Source organism: Electrona antarctica (genome assembly GCF_951216825.1).
Source record: "Electrona antarctica genome assembly, chromosome: 5".
In the NCBI taxonomy this organism is placed as follows: Eukaryota; Metazoa; Chordata; class Actinopteri; order Myctophiformes; family Myctophidae; genus Electrona; species Electrona antarctica.
The window spans coordinates 54,435,017-54,461,362 of NC_136810.1; the positions used below are offsets into that span (position 1 = coordinate 54,435,017).

The 26,346-nt window shown below is 41.5% G+C and overlaps 1 protein-coding gene across 1 annotated transcript in view; it reads right to left on the minus strand.

The window, feature by feature from the left end:
- The window catches only part of LOC306923217 (plasma membrane calcium-transporting ATPase 1-like), a gene marked incomplete at both ends in the record, with an annotated part of 58,170 nt that overhangs the window by 27,176 nt on the left and 4,648 nt on the right, over nt 1–26,346 (minus strand). The window contains 5 exons of the mRNA XM_079501243.1: nt 1,405–1,434; nt 6,011–6,217; nt 10,526–10,651; nt 11,804–12,061; nt 16,924–17,121. Of these exons, the coding sequence (XP_079357369.1) occupies nt 1,405–1,434; nt 6,011–6,217; nt 10,526–10,651; nt 11,804–12,061; nt 16,924–17,121 (819 nt within the window). The remainder of the gene's footprint in view (nt 1–1,404; nt 1,435–6,010; nt 6,218–10,525; nt 10,652–11,803; nt 12,062–16,923; nt 17,122–26,346) is intronic.

Sequence of the window (26,346 nt, forward strand, 5' to 3'; positions counted from 1 at the left end):
TAACTAGTATGTAGTGGAGTAAAAGTACAATATTTGCCTCTGAGATGTAGTGGAGTAGAAGTGAAAGTATTGGAAATCGGAAATACTCAAGTAGAAACACCTCAATGTACTTAGTTACTTTACACCACTGTGTATGGTATGATGATGATGATGTGTTGACCCACATGATGTCACAAGGGGCGGAATGATAAACCTTTTGGTGTTATGCCCTGTTAGCAGCCAACCACACTAATAATAATTATGTCCCAAAAATAGAAACAAACTTTCATTGGTTGTTAAGCAACTTAATCTCTAAGGTTTACGCCAGAGTTAAATTGGTTAAGATCTACATCTTTGCAACGTGGCTGGCTGGCTGGCTGCCGACTGAGAAAGTGTTTATACACCTAACTAGCATCAAAGCAGTTTTATTGTAATAGAGACAGAGAGCACTCTATCGGTTTAGGTTGTGAACGACAACGTAAGAGGAATATGTCAGCAAACTCGACTTGACTTGACTTTTGTCTGCATATCATTAAGGCCTGACCTCGAAAATTCTTCTAAATCCTCCGGTTTTCTGAAATAAATATTTTCACGATTTTTCAAAAATAGCAGATCTACAAGCTCGTAGCGCGCCATGAGTTTGTAGATCTGCTATTTTTCAATAGCTAAATTATAACATAATGTTTAAAACACCAAAAGGGGTTCCCGCCCAGAATGGGTTAATAAAATCCACCATTCATAGACACGAAATTAATGTTGTTAACTCATTCTATGCCTAGGGCGACATCGGACGACCGTTTTATAAAAGTCCTAGATCGCCTATAGCAGGGGTTCTCAACCCGTGGGTCGCGACCCCTCGGGGGGTCGCCGAATTATTTTAGGGGGTCCCCAAATTATTTTCAAAAATAAATAAATAATAATAATAATTTTATTTTCACGATTTTTCAAAAATAGCAGACCTACAAGCTCGTAGCGCGCCACTCGGTGGCGCGCTATGAGCTTGTAGATCTGCTATTTTTCAATAGCTAAATTATAACAATGCTTAAAACACCAAAAGGGGTTCCCGCCCAAAATGGGTTAAGGTTATTGTAGCAGTCAATTTATATTGGGGGTCGGGAGGGGGCGGGGCGGGGGTCCCGAGACATTGCCAAAGCATTTCCGGGGGTCCCCGGCCAAAAACGTTGAGAACCCCTGGCCTATAGGACGTCAAAGAGTCTTGTTTATTAGTCAGCATTAGGGAGTTTCAAAGATGGGACCTGAGTGAACCTCCTCTCAAAGACAGAAACAAGCTATGTGGTGACAAACAATTGCTTTATGATTTCTCTATATAGGGAGATGTTTTATACTAGATAAATCACACGTTAAGCTGGGTGTTCATAGTTCATAGTGTTCACATTATTATATAAAGTACAGAAAAATGCTTACCTTTCTTCTTGCCTTTCTCATCCTTCTTATCTGTAGATAAAAGAGGAGAGAAGCATTTTCTTTTATATAATCACATTGCTGATATGCTGTTTTTTAAGATTTGTTTTATGCCTTTTTTATGCCTTTAGCAAACAGTAGATGATTGACAGGAAAGGGGGAAGATGGGGAGTGACGCGCGGCAAAGGCTGTCGGGCTCGGGAGTCGAACCCGCGGCACGCCGTCCAGCTGGCTTGGCAGCCTGGGGGCCCAGATGGTTGAGCTAACCGTCCGGGCCCTGATATGCTGTTTTGTTAAAACTTTAATCTTTCAATAAAATAATATAAAAGAGGAAAAGCTATTTTGGAAGTCTACCGTCTGTGGACAATATAAACATTTTCAACCAAACATTATACCATGAAAACAATATTAAAACTGGCAAATATAAAAACTGGAAGATAGATTTTATATTATATTCACCCACAATACTTGGCTTATGCAATGCATGACCCAGAACTGTCACTTCAAGATTCTTGAAGAGACTTTGGTCGTGATATGTGTTAGTACTTGATGAATTATTCATTAAAACCGATTTCATAGATTTGCAGCTACAAATAACCTGTCACTGACAATTGACATTTGATGGAGGACAAAAATAAGAAGAATTCATGTAAGAGCCATTATGACTTTGACTATGTTAATTGATGATGTCACAATGGGGCATGGTCAGGGCCATGGTTGCCATGGTTACAAAGGGTATTTAGCCCTGTTCCTGATTAGGCACAGGTGTTGCTGACAGGCAGAGGCACACTGTTTTAAACTGTGTTTGTTAGGCTGGTGATCTCTGTATGCGTTAATTGGCCGTTTATGTTTATTTTATTGTATTTAATTTCTGGACTAAAGTATAGGACTTTGGACTTTTAATAAATATGATTTAATACCAACTGAATGGGGACGTTTTGGACTTCAGTTCTTCTCCACACGTCTGAACATCCTCCCTGGCCGTCGGCAACCACGTAGTGCCAAAGTATTGGACTTGGGTACTACAATTCATATCAAGTTAATAATAGAACATGCACCAGCTGTACAGAATGTGCCTGAAAACAAGTGTCCCTTTTTGACACATATTTTCATGTGAAAGAATCTCAATAGCATTTACACAACACCTTTGCAAATGCCCTCCTTTGTCACTGACAATGTTCTGGCAATTTACTGACAATCCACTGTCTTGCCAATTATTTCATGACGTGTGAAGTTCTCAAATGCCACTTCTGTATTTCTTGTAAGGTTCCTCTCAACAACAAGATCTGCATGTCCCCATAGTGACAAATTAATGGTGGTCAAAAGTAGAAAATAGCCAATCTACAAGCTCACAACGCAATCTTATTATTGAGCTTATTCCTGAGCTCGAAGATCTGCAATTTTTGCTATTTTGTGTGTGTGCGTGCGTGCGTGCGTGCGTGCGTGCGTGCGTGCGTGCGTGCGTGCGTGCATGCGTAATACACGCACGCATACGTACATAGGATATTAAACCAATTTTATGTGTTAACAAGAACTTCTGACTAAATAATTGGATCCATTGGAAGACAGGTTGTTTGTTCCATTTACTGCACAGTAACACTTTTAGACGTTGCTACTGTACAAAAGGCCCTAATTGAAATGGAAAATTAAGTCACATCCAGTGCAGGTGTGATTATTAGCACAGGGTCACCGTGCCCTTGATGAGAGCTTTCATTCGCTTCAGAACAAGGACAGGAGAGGAGAACATACCAGCAACAGAGCTGAACATTTCTATCTTATTGTCTCCACCAGGCCGAAGGCATGGGGAGAGAGTATGTTTTGCACTCCGTCCGTGTGTGTGTGTGTGTGTGTGTGTGTGTCCGTCCTTCCTTCCGTCCGTCTGTGTACAGCTAATCTCTGGCACCGTTAACCCGGTCGATGCCAAACTTTGCACACACACTCCCTGGATGCCAACGATGAACCTCTGCCCCACATTTTCCAGAACGGCCTGTTATAGCGCCACCATGAGGCAGCTTTTCACATTTTTTTACCTAAAACTGCACCGATCTGCGTGAAACGTTGCATGCACACTCCCTAGAAGCCAAGGACAAACCTTTGACCTGCATTTTCCGCATCTGCCTTGTATAGCGCCACCAGGAGGCCGACTTTTGTAAAACACATTTTTTGATATTACTCCTCCAGATTCTGTCCAAAAATCTCACAAATCGTTACACACTATCTCTATGGTCATGTGCTCAAGTCGGATCTGTCCGATATTTCATATTCCATCCTAATTGGCTATAATTAGCTTTCACAGTTTGCAAGATTGCCCCGTTTTGAACAAAAGCCTCATATCATGAACGCAGCATGCAATTTACGTGAAATCTTTCACACATTTTCTTACTAGGCTGAGGAATATATCCCACCCTTTTCACATTGGCCTGTTATAGCGCCACCAACAGGTTGATTTTTGCAAAACACATTTTTGGAACAAAATGCCTCAAAAACATGTTTATATTAATCCTAAACATTTTGCCAAACATCTCACACAGTCCTATCCTCCTGGTGGAGACCTGTGCCCAGAAGGGCACTTTTTCTAGTTTAGTCTGTTTTACTGTGTTACCATGTCGACTACCTGTCAAATGTTTATGTTGTGTGCGTCACTGACCCAAAGTAAGTTACCAACATTACTGTTATTTGGTTCTGATTCATGTAAATGACAAGACTAATGATTAGTATGATTGGTTGGATTTCCCCATGTCAATGTGGCAACCATGTGTTAATACACAGAATATGGGTGACAATATACTTCCCTTATGTTGTATTTGATGATGGTGATAATTTAATTTCATGAAGCTGATATACTTAAGTGATTCTTTGTGAATACTTAACTGTTGTGTACATGGTGTATATTGTAGTGAGTGTTATGTGCTTTGTGGAGTAAGTACTGTTTGTAGTAATGGAGGAGTTTGCTGTATTGTAAGCAATGCATACTATATATTGTGATCTCCTTTGTCTCCCTCCCTCCTTTAGAACAGGGGTTCTCAACGTTTTTGGCCGGGGACCCCCGAAAATGCTTTGGCAACGTCTCGGGACCCCCGCCCCGCCCCCTCCCGACCCCCAATATAAATTGACTGCTACAATAACCTTAAACCATTTTGGGCGGGAACCCCTTTTGGTGTTTTAAGCATTGTTATAATTTAGCTATTTAAAAATAGCAGATCTACAAGCTCATAGCGCGCCACCGAGTGGCGCGCTACGAGCTTGTATGTCTGCTATTTTTGAAAAATCGTGAATTTTTTTTTAAAAAGAAAAATCTTTTTTTTTTTTTGAAAATAATTTGGGGACCCCCTAAAATAATTTGGCGACCCACGGGTTGAGAACCCCTCCTTTAGAACCACACATGAACAGACAAAGATTATTGTGTCTTGCCAATCTACCTTACTGTGCTTTAATTGTGCTGTGCTACATTCAACAAAGACTGTGCCTACGAGCAACACTCCATCCTTGTCTCCTTGTGAATTCTTACCAATTCCCTGTGGGGAATACTACTGCCCTACCCTACCACCTAATACAGTCCTTACCCTCTCGAACAGCTACAATGCCACCCGACAGCGAGGAAATTACACTGCACAGGGCCTTGAGCTTGACTCATGCTCCATGGCACACCGATTACACTTACTACACAACAGATCTACAAGCTAATAATTTTACCATTTTAATTAAGCGTTATAAACAGTGTGGGGTGTAACGGCGTTATAAATAACAGCATTATATAACGAGAATACTTTTTTGTGTAACGAAGTAACCTAACGAGTTAGGTTAGGCCGCATTCACACGTACCAAACACCAATCAAGCAATGTTTGGTCGTTTTTTTGTTTTTTTGGGCCAACACAATGCTTTTCCAATGGGAGTCACATGGTTTGATCAAACATTTGTGTTTGATCGCTGATTAATGATTGCTCCCCCCTCATCAAACAAAAATGTTTGGTCAAACCATGTGACTCCCATTGAAAATGAATTGGAGCAGCAATCAAAAAGCAATCAGGCATCACACACGGACCAAACATTTGTTGTGTAGGTGTGAACTAGGCCTTACTAGTGCCATTAGTGTAATCTGCTACCTAGTTACCTTTCCCAAAAGCAATGGCGTTACTAGTTACATTTAAAGATGGAGTGCCGCAATTTTTTCCCACCCTAAAACATGATCATCAGGTCTTATTGTTATATAAGGAGGTATATTTTTTCCAAAAAATTGTACAGTATTTGTTAAAATGTTGTTTCTATGTGGCCACGCCCACCAGTTCATTAAGTATGCCTGGTTTGCCTGGTGGGTGGTGATGGATGGTGATCCACCTGAACTTAAGCCGCACCCACAGCTGTAGTTGTATGATAAAAGGGGAGGGGTTAGGGGAGGGGCTGATAATGTGATGTCACTATATTACTGTTTATTTCATTAGCCCGTTTGACTGTCAAGGGTTCAGCCTCCAGGAAGAAACCCTAAATACAAAGTGAATATATCATTGCACATAAAAACGACTCCAGGGTGTCTAATGAAGTACTGTCACCTCATAGACACATGAAAGTAACGATACCCAACACTGGTTATAAAGCTTGTTTGGCACCTACTTTTCTTGTCTTTCTTTTCTTTCTTTTTCTTTTCATTCGCCTTCTTCTTTTCTTCCTTCTCCTTTTTCTTCTTCTCCTTCTCAGACTCGTCGCCTTCGTCGTCGTCGTTGTCACCGGCACCCAGGAGGGTGAAGATAATTCCTGTTTGAGAGTTGACGCCCACTGCCGTCACCAGGACTTTACCGGAGCCTTCCATGACATGGGTGCCTGCATGGTGAGAGAAAGGTGGACAGTGAGTGAGTGAGTGAGTGAGTGAGTGAGTGAGTGAGTGAGTGATTGACTGACTGACTGACTGACTGACTGACTGACTGACTGACTGGTGGAGCACCGCATTCACCGTTGTAAGCTTGGAGATCTGTGCATTTTGCAGGCTGTGTATATAGTCTGTACGACTATACATGCTCATTTACGCACTTAATTTACACCTGGTGGTAAATTTCCTTTGTGAATCTGGCCCTGTGTGTGTCTGCACTATCTGCACCAAGCGACCTCGGTACATAGAAATTGATTTATTGGATATTTTGACTTTCAATTGTACATAACATTTTGTTTTGATCGTATTGTTCCACATTTTGCTTTGGCAATGTAAACGTATGTTTTCTCATGCCAATAAAGCCCTTTGAATTGAATTGAATTGAAATTTGAATTTAGTGAGTGAGTGAGTGAGTGAGTGAGTGAGTGAGTGAGTGAGTGAGTGAGTGAGTGAGTGAGTGAGTGAGTGAGTGACAAATCAAAATCATTTCTGAATCTCATGACAACCAGTTTAAGAGATAGAAAGAATCTTTCTTTCTTTTTTTTCTTTCTTTCTTTCTAAGGTTGAATCATCTGGGATGATCAACAAGTTGGACCGAAATCTTAACATTGTTTGACAACAAGCTGCCAAGGTGGGACCCAAAGGCAGCGTTCAAAGAACGATCGTTCACGAACACGTTCATATTTTGGGTGAACGTGAACCGAACGTACTGTATTTCTGCTTGATTAACGACATTGTGAACGCGTTCATTTCTGACGTGTGTGAACGTCACTTTCTCACGTTCAACTTCGTTCAAGAGTGAGTGTTTCCATAGAGCCTTCCAGGCGAAACCCCTGCTAAAACACACACTAAACAGGCCTTAATATCTAGCGGAAAACCCACCAATAAGCCCTTATCCGACACAAATTAACTAATCTTTCTCAGCAGTACAATTTCACTGGAGCACGCAGGGCGCATCTAACATGATCCTGTCATCATGCACGCAGACAGCAGACACAGAACATGTCCCGACCCAAACACTGAGGAGGTAAACGTGTTGTTGTTTGATTAAACATAATGTACCACGAAAAATAGCTTCTAATAGCTTGTTATTTTTGCGTCGAGGAGCTATGTGTCCAACTGTCCATACACGATCGCCACGATCGCAGACAACAAAACACATCTCCCTCCACAGAAGCGCAGTGATGCCTGATTTATTCTTCGTCGTACAACGTGTTCCATGCTGAAAATAGCTGATCTACAAGCTCACAACACGTTGCATCCGCGACTCGTTGTGAGCTTGTAGATCAGCTATTATCAGCACGCGGAGATATGCAGGCTGTGAGAACTGAACTGAGAGCCTTCACAATAAAAGTATGCAGCTTTCACAAGTTGGCCCGTAATAAAGACAAGGAAAAGGATTAAGAATTCGGTGGCATTTCACATTGCAAAAGAGCTATTTCTTTTCCAAAATGTAAAAAATATATATAATAAGGAATTAATTTGAATGATGGTAATGGAGATATTGTAAAAGTTGTCACTTTATTAATCCCAAAGTAAAAAAAAAAAAGTTTGGACTTCATTCCCAATATAGGAATAAAGTTCTATGGCATAAAAAAAGAAAGAAAAAGAACAAAGAAATGGAACTGTGAACTGAATTAGTTCATAAAAAGCGAACTTTCCCAACACTGCTCAAAGGGTGGAATTTGGGGGGCCTCTTTAGCTGCAGGAAGTTCTGAGACATCCAGCACTTGAAGGGACACTTCACCCCTTTTGCAACCAGATCTTATTTGAATGATGTTTTAAGAGACAATAAACACTTTCCTGGGGGTTTTATGTGGGGAATATGTGTTTTTAGATATTTTAGTATTTCAAAGTGCCAGTGCTGTCATAGACACTGGGCTCACTTACTTCCTGGACTACAACAAGGACTGTCTAAAGAGGACGAGGCGCGAAGACTGTACGAGCGACGCCATGGTGCTCCATGGAAGGAAAGAAACATGCGCAGTTGAGACCAGGAAGTTGTACATGCACAAATTTGGGCATGTACAACTTCCTGGTCTCAACTGCGCATGTTTGACTGCGTCGCCCGTACGGTCTTCGTGTCTTGTCCTCTTTAGACAGTCCTTGGACTACATGTTGTCTCAGTAAAACAGCCCTCCCCCTCTCCACAAGAAGGAGCATTGTGGAAATTGTAGTCCAGGAAGGAAGTGAGCCCAGTGTGAGTGTCCATGACATCATGGACACTTTGAAATACTAAAATATCTTTTATAAAACACATATTACCCACATAAAACCCCCAGGAAAGTGTTTCTTGTCTCCCAAACATCATTAAAATAAGATCTGGTTGCAAAAGGGGTGAAGTGTCCCTTTAATGTCAGAAAGACATCCAGGACATTATGTTGTCTGCACCCCTTGGTTTTGGGAGGAAGTATTAACTGCGTGTCAACCTGCCTAACAATGAAAATGGATGCTGTGCATGGCTGTTGTGAATAGCGGTAATATGACCCTGGGGAAGCATGCACACACCACCTGGGGGACAGTCGCTGATGCCAACCCATTTTTCCAGGCATTTGATTAAAATAGAATGATCAACAATATCAAATGCTGAGCTAAGATCTAGGAGGATTAAAATTGAGCAGTTCCCAGAATCAGCCGTGACCTTTAATAAAGTTGTGCTGTGCTATGGTGAGACTGAGACTGAAAATAATCAAAAACACTGTTTCTGTTTCTAAACTTTTGGATAAACATTGGCACATTTAAGACCGTAGGAAAATATGCCAGTGAACAGAGGAGCAATTAATAAAATATTAGGGCAAATTGTCTGTAAAACCTCCTTATTGGAAATCTTCTAAGATGTTCTGCTAATCTGCTAAGATCTTCAATGGGCAAGAAGAGGATTTCATTATGGGAAAAGTGAGTGAGTGAGTGTTAGGCCAGTCACAATTATTACATAATCGTAATTATTTGAGACAAGCACAAGTATTTTTTGCATAATCGGGAAAAAAAGCATAAATAGCAGCTTGTAGATCAGTTATTTCCGCTATTATAAAAATATATACCGGTATACATTTATTAAATATATCAGTAATTTCTTTGTATATTTAAGTTACGTGGTCATACTGTATCTGCCCTATGCAATTTTCGGAAATTCAATCGGAAATTTTATTTTGATTCATATCAAGGTTCCAATGTTCAATGCCAAAAACACAATAAAATTGTTATTTCTGTGACAATTAACTTAAATTTGTAATCGTGACAGGCTGACAGCCCTAGATTGAGTGAGTCAGCCAGCCAGTCAGTCAGTCAGTCAGTCATTGAGTGGCAAATACTTCAAACATAGTCTTAGTTTACCATTGTTATCATTGTTATACCATATTATAGTATCCTACACTATTACATTTATTATTATTGCTATTGCTACTACTTGTATTTGCCTGTATCTCCCTCTCTGTCTCTCCTTCTCTCTCTCTTTCTCTCCCCCCGACATGGTCGAGGAAGATGGCCGCCCACCCTAGAGTTGGGTTCTGCAGCTTCTGCTTGACGTTTCTTCCCAAGGGGGAGTTTTTCGTTACCACTGTCGCAAAATGTACTTTCTCAAGGTGGGATCTCTGTCGGTTCTCTGCTCTACATGTAAGACTTGAGACAACTTGATGTGATTTGACACTCAAATTGAATTGAGTTGAATTAGTTTGAACAAGGAAGGTGGGAATTCAAAAACTGATAAGAGATCCAGAGACTGTAAACCCGGCCACTACCAACATGTGCAGACAAAAAATAAATAAATGGTTTGTTATTATCATGTTTTGTCTTGTAACTTCACACGACCAGTGTCAGCCAGAGAGAGCGGGCGCAGTACTTAGTTTAGACCGTTTTTAGTTTAGACTAGTCATTTGGTTAGACCAGTCATTAGTCCTACAACTACAACCTATCTCAAACCCTCACCCAAACCCTAACCTCCCGGGTGCAGTACTTAGTTTAGACAGTTTTTGGTTTAGACTAGTCATTGGTTAGACCAGTCATTAGTCCTACAACTACAACCTATCTAAATGACTAGTCTAAACTAAGTATGCACCCCAACCTCCCACGGGGCAGCACACCTAAACCTAACCTTAGCCCATGTCTAACCAATGACTAGTCTAAACTAAGTATGCACCCCGAGAGGGCACAGTGAGATGGAATACATTACCAAACAGCCCGCTCATAAAAGCAATGCTGGCCTGGGAGACATCAGAGACACAGAGAGAGAGTAGCAACACACTGGGGGAGGAGCAGTGAATTACCTGACAGCAACATTGGGTCTTTGTCCAGGGTCTTCTTGACATGTTCTGATTCTCCAGTAAGTGAGCTTTCGTCAATCTTCAAGTCGTTCCCTTGAATCAGCACGCCATCAGCAGGGAGAAGGTCACCTGAAACCACATACGCAAAGAAGCACACATTATGGAGTTGTAACAACAGATGTTCAGGAGGCGGAGGAACACACCTTGACCATACCTTCACGCCACTCTCCGCCCTCCACGCCAATCTACCTGAGCCTACTTATACCCGCCCAATACAACCCAGCATCCTCTATGCTTTTCGTATCCCGCCTCCTTCCCCATCACCACCACAGGCCCAGCAGCATCTCCACCGCTCCACCTCCTCCTCCCGCTCTCCTCACCTCCTCCCTTCCTCGCAGTTCCCGGGGGGGATCAAATCCTTGCGCGTGCCGCGGGCTGACCGCCACACGACCCCCTCCCCAAAGACTCCAGGGTCGGCGACCCCCCCGGAACCCACACCCCGCTCCCCCCACTCTCTCCTCCTCCTCCATTGATTCATTCATTCAATAAAATCTTTAAACCTTCCACAATGTGTGTTCATTCCAACTAGTGAAATGTACATTACGCACACAAGCACATGTAAGTGCGCACGCACGCACACACGCACGCACGCACGCACGCACGCAATGAATGTCGTTTCTGGTGAAAACAAGGTTTTCCAACAGCCGACAGCAGGCGCCGTGATACTCGCGGTCGGGTTTTTTCTGCACCGAGCGAGAGAACAACCGGTCAGGACACCACACACAGCATTACGTCATCGTAACATCCGGTTACGGATATTTGGCTCTTCAAAATAAGGGTTGAAAGGGGAAAAACCTTGACAATGTGCGATATGGCGTCTTTGTAATTAAACCCGTTGTCTGCCGAAGACTTGATATGGCGCCTTTGATCACTTTACATCAATCACGGTTTTGCGGAAAACCAACTTTTAGCCCTAGCCCGGTTGCTAGGCAATGTCCTGTACACTCCCCGCCCGCACGAAACGTGCTCGTGTACTGTATATGTAGACTACCGTTCTAACAGGAATCTTTTCTCGCATTTTTCTCAGAAACTACGAGTGCTGTCCATGCATGGCTTTGATCATCCAAACAAGGTTCGGATCTGATTTGTGATTTTTATACGGCATCGTGATTAGGATATTAACGTTTCTGGCGATATATATATATATATAGCATTAGCAAACAATTTCTCACTCGATTTCTCACTCACACAATTTACAGATATGAAGAAAACGTCATTCACCATATTTGACTTGTGCAATGTCGCCAACTACGATGTCGGATACAAGGATTTGGATGACTTGACCACCGCGAACCACTGTGAACTTCTGCTCCTGTTCGATGCGACTCTGGAGGCCACGGAACTGCTTCTCTTTGCTCCAGTCGTTGAAGGCGGTCACCAGCACCACACAGACGACCGACAGTAGGATGGCGGCGCCCTCGATCCAGCCGGTGTCGGCCTCACTCTCATCTTCTACCCCGGCCGACAACCTTCCACAGTCTGGGAGAGAAAGTGACGTTTAATTTAAACATTAAAAAACTGCAACTATACGTACTAGCCCTCTTCCCTGGCCTGTGTGTGTGTGTGTGTGTGTGTGTGTGTGTGTGTGTGTGTGTGTGTGTGTGTGTGTGTGTGTGCAATATGCAGATGACAATGTCATCATCACCCACACAGAGGAAGATCTTCAGAGCATACTTGATGCTTTTTAACCCCACCAACAATAACGATCAACAACACAGTCCTTGAAAACATACACCAGTTCCCCTACTTGGGTAGCCACCTCTCCTCAAGGGCAAACATTGACTGCGAAGTACGTCATCAAATCTGCTGTGCAGGTGGGGCTTTTTGCAAAGCTTCGTAAAAGAGTCTTTGAAAACTCCGACCTGTTGGCTAAAGACGAAGCTCCATGTCTATAAGGCAGTTATCCTGCCCACGCTCCTATATGGTGCAGCGACAATGCGACATGGACCACCTACAGCAGACACATAAGAGCCCTGGAGTCCAATACCACCAGAGGTGCCTGCGCAAAATCCTGCGCATCGATTGGAAGGAGAGGCGCACAAATGTGAGTGTGCTCGAGGAGGCAGATATTGACAGCATTGGCACAATCATCTGTAAACACCAGCTCAGATGGACAGGCCATGTTGTGCGAATGCCAGACACTTCTCCGCTCCCTCCATTGGCTCCTGGTTGCTGCTCACACAGAGTACAAAACTCTGATGCTGGCCTGCAAAGCAACCAAATGTATGGCACCCCCATATCTTCAAAGTCTGATCGGACCCTACAACCCCCCCCCCCCCCCCCCCCCCATGCGCTCAGATCAGCCAACACAGGGAGGCTGGCAGAACATTCACTATAAAACAGCCGGGACAACGCTCATCAACGCTCGACAATGCACGTCCTACCAGTGTTGTTTTCGCCGACTAAAACTAAGACGAAAAATGTTCGTCGACTAAATGTTTTCACTGACGAAAACTAAATGGAAACTAAATGAGAACTAAGCTATGATGACTAAAACTAAGACTAAATATATTGACAATTTCGTCAACAAATAAAAACTAGACTAAAATGTTAGGAAGGGACTAGTGGACAAGAGATCCAGTATAAGTCATTTTACACTTGGTTGAAAATAGCAGATCTACAAGCACACAACGCGTCGCAGCGCGACGTGTTGTGAGCTTGTAAAACTAAAATAGAAATGTGCTGCCAAAAACAACACTGCGTCCCACACTCTTCTCCCTTCTGTCTCCAAAACTATGGAATGAACTTCCCAGAAGTGCAGATTCACTCCCAATCTTCCGCCGTAGTCTGAAAACCCACCTCTTCTTCAGACTCCATCTTTGCCTATATAGCACTTGCCGTAGCACTGCGCTAGCCTAAACAACGCTCAGCCGTATGCAAATAAGGCTCAACTTATGTAATTTAGATACTCATAGTTTCATATTCTACTATTAGCTTCCTTATGATTCTTGATGACAATTCTTTATGTATTTGATGTATTACCATGTGTTGTTCTTGCTTACTGTAAATCGCTTTGGATTAAGAGCATCTGCTAAATGCCTAAACTGTACATTTTAAAAACCTATTTAGCAGCAATGGGGAATGGCAGAATTATAGGTGCTGCTAATGCTAATTCTAGTGCAGTGAAGTAAGATATGCATACATCATATCTATCTATAGTATTTACATCAGTGCAAGTACCAGTGTGAGCAAAACAATTAGTATAAATGCAGTTTTTTGTACAAAAAAGAAAAGAGGGAAGAAAGACTGTATACAGAGGACAGCCAAACAGGGACAGGAAACCAAATGGAGAGAGACTACTAGTCTAGACTAGACTACTAGTCACTCATAACTGAGCATGTGCAATACATGATGTGTGTGCCTCAGCCAGGCTGGATGCTTCTGCCATTTGTATTTCTAATCTACATTGTTATTATCTCCACAAGGCCGGACTGCCAAAGGCAGGACATTATGTTTGTCCGTTTGTCGGTCCGTCTGTGAACAGCTAATCCCCAAAACCGCACTCGGCAGCAGCAGCAGTGAGTGCACCCATCCATTCACACCTCACCTCACACATGTCAAACCGCAGGGCGGACGTACCGTGTCAAATGTGCTGGTGAGCAACACTGACGTTCCCAAAGGAAGTGTTCCCCAATCACCTCTACATCTCCGACTTGCACTTCAACTCGGATATGTGCCAGCTAAAGAAGTTCTCTGATGATTCCTCCAGTGTTTAGTGTCAGCTGCATCACAGATGAACAACGAGAAGGAATACAGAGCCTTGGTCGGGAGCTTTGTATGGCAACGACAACCAGTGGCGTGCACAGATAGACACTAGGGGGTGCTAGAGCACCCCCTGCCCTTTTGGCAATGTGCCCTTTAAAAAAAAAAAAAAAAAAAAAAAACTTTTATTTTTTTGATTTTTCAAAAATAGCAGACCTACAAGCTCGTAGCTTGTAGATCTGCTATTTTTCAATAGCTAAAGCATAACATAATGCTAACACCAAAAGGGGTTCCCGCCCAAAATAGATTAAGGCAACCGGCCGGTTCCACGCGCTGCACAAGGTGCCCTTTTTTTACTTGAGCACCTGCCCCTCTAAATGTCTGTGCACGCCACTGACGACAACATTCTCCCCCATGCAGCTCGACATTGGAGAGACCAATAAGGAGCTGGTGGTGGACTGGCAGCAAAGCAAGAACAGTCCCCCAACTCCCATCGCCATCGGGAGGAGATGAGGTGGAGATGGTAGACACCTATACTGCACAAGTTCTTAGTGGTACAAATTAACAATTAACTGGACTGAGACTATCTACACTCTACAGTCAGAGACAGTGCAAGCTGTTATTTCCGGAAGATGCTCAGGTCCGTCAATGTGTGCAACAAGCTGCTGCAGATGTTCTACCAGTCTAGTAGTAGCACTGTACTGTGTACTAAAAGCATAATATATTAAAATCCATATGGAGCAATTCTATATAAGTGCTGTCCTCATCTACAGCACTTACATATAGGGTATGCACGCGCACGATTATGGCAAGTAATCACGGAATGTCACTGCACTGAGAGACATGCAGCTGCTGCATACTCCCGCAGCTGCTCTATACATCTCCTTACAACAGTGGTTTACCGGATTTTGCCGTTTGTGTTAAATAACCCCATAAAACCGGCATTACTCTTTTCATGTCACGCACCCCCTAGAGGGCGTTTGCGCACCACAAGGGGTGCACGCACCACAGTTTGGGAACCACTGGTCTAATATATACATCCAAGGACGCCAGCACGACTCCCACTGGACAGCGAAATGGACAGTGCTTTGTGCCAATAGCCATCAGCATCCACACAACCAAGGTTGGCCCCTATATATGAGACTTAGGGCTCCATTTTCGTCACCGCTAAACCCCTTATCCCTAAACTTCTTTGCCTTTTTTTTACTATTTTACAAAACATTTTTGAATAGTTAAAATGGCCAGTCTACAAGCTCACGATGTGTCAATGTAGATTGGCTAGTTGAACTATTCAAAAATGTTTTTCAAAATAGTAAAAAAAAAGGCAAAGAAGTTTAGGGATATGGGGCAGTATTATGCGTGTCTTAAGTACCAGGTCTTATGACTTAACTTAAGACCTGGAGGCGTGGTCAATGCCATTTGGCTATTCTGAGTGGCCAAATGGCATTGATCACGCCTCCAGGTCTTAAGTTAAGTAATGTAACTCTTGAGAGGGGTCCATTTGGTTTCATTTTACGCTCTCAAGAGTTAAAGATCTAATGGTCCATTTGGTTACCAAACTCTCCATCATTTAGCCGGGGACCACCAGGAACCCCATCAAGGACCACTGGTTGAAAACCACCGGACTAGACTGTACATATACTCATTATGTTTAGTATGTACGATGTGTGGCTGAAGCTGTGAATAGGCAATTACATGTTATGACAGTGGTATACAGTCTTTTAAAATATATACTCTCTTAGCTAGGCGTCTGATTCTGATGAAATGGAAGTCCTCTGCTCCCCCAACCCATCTTCACTGGATTAGAGATGTACTCCACTTTATTAAATTAGAACGATTTTGATGTACCCTGAGAGACTCGGTATCCAAATTTGAGGATACATGGGGCCCCTTCCTTGCACTGGTAAATGACTTGCAGTTCCAAGCTATTCCAGATTAAATGAGTTTAAACCTGAATCTGAGCGTGCTAGACATGCAGCTGGGTTGTTCAGTGTATTTATTATTGGGAACCATGTGTGGGTGCACTGCCACATCCATTAAATGGGCCCTATTATGTGTGTCTTAAGTACCAGGTCTTATTACTTAACTTAAGACCTGGAGGCGTGATCAATGCCATTTGGCTATTCTGAGTGGCCAAACAGCATTGACCACGCCTCCAGGTCTTAAGTTAAGTCATAAGACCTGGTACTTAAGACACGCAAAATAGGGACCATTATGTTTTGGAGGGGTGACCAATGACCATGCCATATTATGTCTTGTCTTGTCTTGTCTTGTTGTATGTTTTGTCTTGTTTTTGTTTCAAAACTTGATTCAGGTTATGTGGTTTGTAACTGTCAGTGTCACATCCCTGTTAGTATAGGACTATACAATTTATTTGTCTTTTATGCTACCACAATATTTTGCATATGGTGGTTATGACATTTATATGTACATGTTATATTTTTGGTATGTCCCATATGGGTGTGACACATATATTGCTATATTATCTGATTTGCTGTATACCCTGAAAACTTGAATAAACAAAACTGTGGAAAAAAAACAAGTATTTTAAAATATATGAAATATAGTAGGTCTAATAGATAGCGACAACATTTGAATAACATTTCATATATTATACAGAAAAGAAAGAAATGACTTACTTTCTCTGTCGGCATCTGGAGGTTTATACAAAGAAAGGCCTAGTGATATTATGGCTGCCACCTCAAGGATGATCAGTGTCACATCTTGCAATGCTTCCCACACTAACTGAAGAAAGGTTTTTGGCTTTTTGGGAGGTATAAGGTTCTTTCCATATTCTTCTTTCCTTCGCTCGATGTCCTCAGAAGTGCCGTCTAAGCCTAAAACGAGAGAATCAAAGGAATAATGATCATCAATCAAAATAATCAACACATTCTTATTATGCCTGTAGATTGGTTTTCACATACACAATGTGTGCGTGCGTGCGTGCGTGCGTGCGTGCGTGCGTGCGTGCGTGCGTGCGTGCATGCGTGTGTGTGTGTGTGTGTGTGTATATAATTTCATGCTGTCTCCATGTTTAATCAAACTATGGGCAGGAACCCCTTTTGGTGTTTTAAACATTGTTATAATTTAGCTATTGAAAAATAGCAGATCTACAAGCTCATAGCGCGCCACCGAGTGGCGCGCTACGAGCTTGTAGGTCTGCTATTTTTGAAAAATCGTGAAGGATTTAGAATAATTATTTTAAATTTTGAGGTCAGGCCTGAATGGGTTAATGCGGTATAGCACATTTAAAGTACTGTCATTCAATGTATACAGTAGTAGAGTCCAGACTTTTTCCAACACCAGGCAGTTTCAGCTTCCATTACTTTCCTGCTGCCTTCTTTAGATTACTACACTATTTACATTAAAGCTGCAATCCATTTTATGTCCGGGATATTCGAACACATAGGTCTCACGCTTAGTTGAGAGACAATTCCCACCACTCATTCAAGATCAAGAGGCAACCCCCCTTTATCCAGGCGAGATTTTTTTTTTTTTTTTTTTTGGCTTTCGCCTTTATTTTTTATTTTTTTTATGGAGGGACAGACAGTAGGCTGACAGGAAATGGGGGGAGGGAGATGGGGGGAAGACCGTCGGGATCGGGAGTCGAACCCGCTGCACACTGCCAGACCGGATTGCCAGCCATGGCCCAGGCGGAGATATTTATTTTATGAGCTATACATGTCCCCCCGGGACCCCCCCCTTTTCCTCTCCCTCCATTGGCTCCCTGCAGTTACTGCCTGTGCCTGCACAGATAAAAACCCTGATCCTGGCCTACAAAGCAACCACAGGTGTAGTCTGATCCAACCCCACAACCCCTCCCTCCCGCTCACTCAGATCCACTAACACGGGAAAGCTGCCAGAACCTGCCAAATCCTGGGCGCTATACACTCCCTCTGGCAACGGACTGACCTCACGCATGCTTCCTTCTATGCATGAGGATTCCAAGTTGCTTCTTTTCACCTGACAGGGGGGGAAAGCGTTGGGACGGTCGGACGTATAGCGCGTGGAAGGAACACGTAATTCCAACCACATGGTTCCTTTCCCCTCCATCAGGCGCCCCGGCTGGCCAGTTGGAGGCAGTATAGAGACCAGGATTACTGCATGTTTTTTGTGAGGGTACGTACCCTCAGTCTTAACCGGCCACGTACAGTAGGTCAGACTAACGGGATGTCAGACTTGACAACCATGATGTCTTATATTATGCAAAGGTTAAAATGTAATTGATAGCATGTTATTTATAGACAACATACCTGCTTAATTTGTTTACCTGCTGCATCCTATAGTTTGTACAGTTTCAATGTACAGATTCATTCATTCATTCATCCATCCATCCATGCATTCATTCATGCATTCATTCATCCATCCATCCATCCATCCATCCATCCATGCATGCATGCATGCATTCATGCATTCATTCATTCATTCATTCATTCATTCATTCATGCATTCATTCATTCATTCATTCATCCATCCATCCATCCATGCATGCATGCATTCATGCATTCATTCATTCATTCATTCATTCATCCATCCATCCATCCATGCATGCATTCATTCATTCATTCATTCATTCATTCATTCATGCATCCATCCATCCATCCATCCATCCATTCATTCATCCATCCATGCATGCATTCATTCATTCATTCATTCATTCATTCATCCATCCATCCATGCATGCATGCATGCATTCATTCATGCATTCATTCATTCATTCATGCATGCATGCATGCATGCATGAATGCATGCATGCATTCATTCATTCATTCATTCATTCATTCATGCATTCATTCATTCATTCATTCATTCATTCATTCAAGTTTTATTTATTCTCGAAATTACACTGAGTAATTAAACTCATTTTCAGTGTCGTCGAAAATATCATATAAAAAATATCACAATACATCAGAAGATCAGGAAAAGGAAAACAAAAGGTATACATGTGAATTACATCAGGTTTACAAATAGAAGCTAAGACAAATTTCACAACGATCTGAAAACAGTTACATATTGTGGGGATCTGTTTGCTCACCAAGGTTTTAAATTAAAAACAGTTACATATTGTGGGGATCTGTATGCTCACCAAGGTTTTAAATGATGATTTAGATCATTTCGATTTTTTGGTATTATAATGTTTAGACTGATTCTAGGTTCTTGGTTTACAGGTATGGCCCTAAATGACCGAGGCACTGACTACACTGTCTCTATGTATTTGATGTACAGTATACATGCACAGTATGTGGTTATACCTTGCTAATGCTTACTGTAAAAGCTTATGAAGAATTAACATATACTGTACTATACAGATTCATTCATTTCAAGTTTCCAGATTGCAGCTTTAACCCATTTTGGGCGGGAACCCCTTTTGGTGTTAGCATTATGTTATGCTTTAGCTATTGAAAAATAGCAGATCTACAAGCTCATAGCACACCACCGAGTGGCGCGCTACGAGCTTGTAGGTCTGCTATTTTTGAAAAATCGAAGAACGACTGACATGGAAACATAGCTTTTTCAGAAAACTGTCAAGTTATGATTTAGAATAGATCAAGTCGATCATAGCTGAGCTGACATCGGAAATGTCATGAATGCAGTGAACAGCCCTACTGTGTGTGTGTGAACAATCTGCCAGCTCAAAGCCATGGTCCAGACAACGGTAAGTACATCTCATAGTTACTGCATCTCTTTCTCAGGTATAGTGGAGCAAACACGATTTATCTTTCATTATTATTATTACAACTTCAGTCAGCTTAACCCATTTTGGGGCGGGAACCCCTTTTGGTGTTTTAAACATTATGTTATAATTTAGCTATTGAAAAATAGCAGATCTACAAGCTCATAGCGCGCCACCGAGTGGCGCGCTACGAGCTTGTAGGTCTGCTATTTTTGAAAAATCGTGAAAATAAGGATTTAGAAGAAGGATGAACAAGAAAAATGTGAATGCAGTTGAAACGTTGAACGTGAAGGCTTTACAGTTTTTTTTCCCTCCACCGCACTATAAGTAGAATCATTTCACTGAGCTGCAGTCAGTGTCGCCACCCACAGCTGTATTGTAAGTGACAAAAGAAAAACCTTAAACCTTGAATACTGAAGGTAAATGCTTTCTTGCTAGCTCATTGTGTGCTGAATGTTGCTATGCGAGTCATAGTGGAATAGCCTGAAATCACCGGCACCCAAGTGCCATACCACTTTCGTCACCGGCACTCATTGTGTTAATCATATTCAGCTATTCGGTTTTCGGCAAACTGTTTCCTATATTCGGTATTTGGTTTCGGCCGAGAATTTCCCATTCGCTGCATCCCTAGTTCCCTAGTTATGTAGGATAGCACCAAAATGTCACCCAGCGTCAATCCGAACTGACCATCAACTTAAAGGATCACTTCACCACTTTTCAACATCTCTTCATATAATTGGTCCTCACTAATGTTCATGATAAAACACCACCATTTTTTCCTACTCAGTCTGTGTCTCATAGGAGGGCTTTGGGCAGTTCGGACACCTGTCCACCAGTGACATCATCATTAGGCAGATTTCTTTTTAAACTAGATTTGTTTTAAAATATATTTAGATTTTTGTTATCGTGAGAACGATGGCTTCAACTTTTGCATTGCAACTTTTCAGGAAAAGAGAGCCTGCCGTTTCTATTAGCTTGGATTCACCATCGATGATGTCACTGGTGTACGGGTTTCTGAACTGCCCACAGCCTTCCTATGAGACACAGACTGAGTAGAAAGAAATGGTGGTATTTTATCATGAACATTAGTTAGGACCAATTATAGGAAGAGAAGTTGAAAAGTGGTGAAGTGGTCCTTTAAGGCATGACTACTACACTCCTCACTGGATCATTAATATACGTCTCTCCACACAAAGCACTGGATAAACATAAGCATGTCTCTAAACATGTGCAATTGCAACTGCAGCTCATGCCGGCACAAATGAACAGTGAGGATTTTACTGGCCAAATGTAGGTTACAACCAAAGTCCTGTGCTTGAACTGACCCACTGAGATGGCTCAGCACAGCATGCTTATATATGCTAAATCCCTCTAAGCAACGCATCTCCTTCTGACACCCTATAAAGCTTCCATTTCCAACCCAGTGGTGAGAGTGCCTCGCAGGCTAGAGGAAACCTGCTGCATGCTGTTCTGCCTCAACCAACCACCCACTGCAGTACAATGACCGACTTCTCCTAATTCATTCAGCCCATAGGCAGAGAATGTAGAAGAATTGCTATTTTGATCAACGTTTGCCTGTTACTGTATGTCTCCTAACAAAATGTTTTCCGATAACAAAATCTTCTAGGTTTGGGGAGGATAAATACCATCAAATGGTGGTCCGTGGCTCAAATTCAGAATAAATAATGAAAACGGGTGCAGTACTTTAGTTTAGACAGTACTTAGTTTAGACTAATCATTTGGTTAGACCAGGCATTAGTCTTACAACTACAACCTATCCACCCCCCTCGGGGTGCATACTTAGTTTAGACTAGTCATTGGTTAGACATGGGTTAAGGTTAGGTTTAGGTGTGGATCTACAGTAATAAGGGTCTATTTGGTTAGCAACTCTCCATCATTTAGCTGGGGACCACCTGGAGGAACCCCCTAAAGGACAACATGGTCCTCTAGTCGTGAAAAAAGTGTTACACAAGCGCGACAGATTTAGTCCACAGCCGATCAATCAACTACCGATGCTTGACGGTTTAAGGTGAGTGGGATTAATGTGAATCAATCTGCCGCCGGCTGTCACAACTGAGATATAACGTGTAGTGTTTTGCCACTGCACCGCACGACGTCCGTGGCTATCAGTCCAATGCATCTTCCTGCTGTATGCAGGGCAGTGGTGGAAAAAGTACTCAATTGTTTTACTTAAGTAAAAGTACCAATACTGCAATTTAGGCCTCACTCAGACCTTTACTGCATTGCTGTATGCTTGTTGGATGAATGTTGTGTAGTGTCATGGCCGCCCCAATGCATTTTCAATGGGAGTCACATGGTTTGACACAACATTTGTGTTGTATGAGGGGGAGGGGCGCAGTCGAAACACAGCCGAAACACAGCCGAAAGCCATACAACAGCTTGTAGTCCAAAATGTGGACTACAAACCATGTGACTTCCATTGGAAATGCATTGGGGCGGCCATGACACTACACAACATTCATCCAACAAGCATACAGCAATGCAGTAAAGGTCTGAGTGAGGCCTTAGAAGTACTTCGTTAACAAGTAAAAGTACGGAATTGAAAATGTACTTGAGTAAAAGTACAAAAGTATCGGCAGTATACAGTGTAACGATACACTCAACTCACGATACGATACGTATCACGATATGAGGTTCACGATACGATTTTTCACGATATTTTCAACACAATTATTTTCCAGACAAATTATCGAAAAATCTTTTATTTTTTAATGATGTATCTTCCCCCCAAGATTTTTTCACAATTTTTATTTAACTACATTGCAAAAGTAGCATTACTTTTCATGTAAAATTACTTAATTTCTGTGCAACAACTGTAAACATGCTTTCATGTTTAAACCTAGCTCGAGTTAACATTTCTTCTTTTCTTTGATGGCATCTTAGGATAGATGTAGACCTATTTGACAGTGCAGAAACATAATTGCCTTCCTTGATGTATTAATGAGCATCTATAACGACCATCACCTGTGTCACAGACACATACAGCTCCCCTCTGCAGGCCTCTACAACTGAAAGTGACTGCATGGAGTCTGTCTCATTTCTCTCCAAAAGCACGTGAATATGATGGAATATGATTACAGCTCACATTTCATATCACACACTAGCCCCCCTAAAAAATAAATAAATCGATACATATTGTCAGGATATAATATCGATATATATCGATATACGATATATCGTTACATAATCTGCATCAACATGTACTTTAAGTACTAAAAGTTAAAGTACTCATATTGCAGAATGTCCCATTTCACAAGTTCAAAATGTGTACAAAATCTATAGAAAATAGCCGATCTACAAGCTCACAATGCGTCGCAACGTGACGCATTGTGAGCTTGTAGATCGGCTATTTTCAAATGGCCGAAATGTATAGGGTTGAAGTGGTTAATGTATGTTTTCTAATCAAAATTAAAATCTCCAAAGTAACTAGTAACTAAAGTTTTCAAATAATTGTAGTGGAGTAAAAGTAAAGATTTTGGCTCTGAGATGTAGTGGAGTAGAAGTAAAAGTGCTGGAAATTTGAAAATGGAAATACTCAATTAAAGTACAAATACCTCAAAATTGTACTTAAGTAAAAGTACTTTCCACCACTGTACGCAGGCAAGCTGCTGGTGACATTTTAAGGCTCTTTTTCAGTCTCGACACAGCAGGTGGGGAAGAAACAGGACGAGAGCGAGGGGAAATACTAACGGTGTTTATTGAGTGCATGGTGGATAAATAAGTAATGGATAGGCAAATGTCAAAAGACTGAGTGCGTCACTATCCCGCTGTAGGCTGCAGGGGGAAGTTTTGGAGAGACTTGTTTTTCAAGTGAAGATAAATTGACTAAGGCCTGACTCACACCTTCGCAACAGATTGATGTATGCTTGTTGTATGAGATGTATAGCTGATGCAAGCTCGCAATGCATTTCCAATGGGAGTCACATGGTTTTGTATGAGGGGGTGGGGGGCAGTCGAAACACAGCCGAAAGCCATACAACACAAATGTTGTGTCAAACCATGTGACTCCCATTGGAAATGCATTGCGAGCTTGCATCAGCTATACATCTCATACAACAAGCATACATCAGTCTGTTGTAAAGGTGTGACTCGCCCCTAATTGAGATTATGTGTTTAGAAATCGAAATTGGTTTGCATCCAACAATTTACAGCACTACTAAAGATTTTAGTTTTTTTTTGGGTACGTTTTAAACATCTTTTTAAGAAGCATTACATCAAATGGACATACATACATGCATTCGTTCCAGTGTTGTTTTTTGACCGCAAATTTAGATTTTAGTTTTAGTCATAGTCTCTTGAATAGTTTTAATTAAGTTTTAGTCACATTTTAGTCACCTGGAATTTTTTTGTGTTAGTCTAGGTTTAGTCGACTAAATATCATAAGATTTCAGTCAACTAAATCTAAAGTTGATTTAGTCCGCTAGAACGTATTTTGGCGGGCCTTGATTTATTTTACACTAAAATTACTTTTGTCTTTTACTTGGATCTCTTGTCCACTAGTCCCTTCCTAACATTTTAGTCTAGTTGTTTTGTTTTTGACGAAATTGTTAATATATTTAGTCTTAGTTTCCATTTCGTTTTCCTCAGTGAAAAAAGGTAGTAGACGAATATTTTTCGTCATAGTATTAGTCGACGAAATCAACACAGATTCGTTCCAAATTCACATCCGCCTGTAGAATAATATGTTCTACGTCGAGGTTCAAAAGGATTTATTTTCAAACTCAGGCTACAAATCTTGAAATCTAGCACACCCAAGCTGCTAGCACCCAATTTTCTCTGTTGTAAAACCAATACATTTATTTGACATTTCACTAGAGGATAGGCTTATCATTGAGTTGCAGGCAGCAACACATTTTCATGGGGGTTCTCAAATATAACACAATAAATGAGCTGTTGTGTTGTGTTATGTGTTTTTTTAAACCCATTCTGGACGGGAACCCCTTTTGGTGTTTTAAGCATTATGTTATATACTTTAGCTGTTGAAATGTTTTGAAAAATCTTGAAAATGTGGCACAAATCTTTGAATACCGTATATATTCTTTCAGAGTGAACGTTTTTAACTCAAATCTTTGCTATATTTCATGTCAAGGACCCCGAAAATTATATGTAATATGCCGCCGACCCCCATCTGAAAATATGTCGTTCCAGGGACCTCCCAGAAGCAAAGATTTGAGTTAAAAACTGAAACTCTGAAAGAATATATATTCAAAGATTTGAGGCACATTTTCACGATTTCTCAAAAATACCAGACCTACAAGTGCATAGTGGACAAGCTAAATGTTATAATTTAGCTATTTTTCAATAGCTAAATTATAACATAATGCTTAAAACACCAAAAGGGGTTCCCGGGGTTCCCGTTTATATGGCTTAAACTGTATGAACCAGGAATTAGTGCTGTTCTTTAGTGCATCAATAAAAGTACAAAGTTCAGACACAAGACTCTTCACTGTGCTGTGAAGATTGAATAATTCATAGCATTCAATCATACAAGAACGACCTATAGCTCAATGACTCACCTAAGCACGCAATTTAAAATGCATTAAAAATGCAAAGATCTCCACAAATTAATTTTATGCCCTCGTTGTCGTTGATAACCCGAACCCGAGTCAAATAGCATTTTGTTTCATTTCCAGGTGGCCTTTAATACCACACTACTACAGTCAACAGATGCCAGAACATTTGAACACGTCTATTTAGTGAGTTTGTAACTTTAGCAAACTAGTGATTGACATCTTATCTGGCTCTATTTGGACTGTGCTGCTAACACATCAAAGCTATAATTATCATGGTAGCCTAATTCATTAATTGTCTTAACCAATCTGTATGGTAGTGTACCCATTTTGGGCGGGAACCCCTTTTGGTGTTTTAAGCATTATGTTATAATTTAGCTATTGAAAAATAGCAGATCTACAAGCTCGTAGCGTGCCACCGAGTGGCGCGCTACGAGCTTGTAGGTCTGCTATTTTTGAAAAATCGTGAAAATGCGGCACAAATCTTTGAAAATTGAACATATATTCTTTCAGAAGACTTTTTTATTTTATTTCGACGTCAGGCCTAAATGGGTTCATGAAATATAACTAGTGTATCTGCATATCTGAAGTGGTTGGAGGTACTTCTGAAACCTGGTCTCAGTCGAGACAAGAGTAGTTACTTCTCCCTATACTCGTGTATCGACTGAGAGCTGGAAACCTGTCATTCATTACATTCCTCATATCAACTATCAACTCAATCACCTGGCTCAAACAAGGGGTTAAATTCATTCCGCTCCTATGCCACTAAAATGTTGAACGCCCTAGCAACAGCCATTAAGAAACATGAATCCCTAGACTCCTTCAAAACTGTACTGTACCTATACAAACAAACAAAA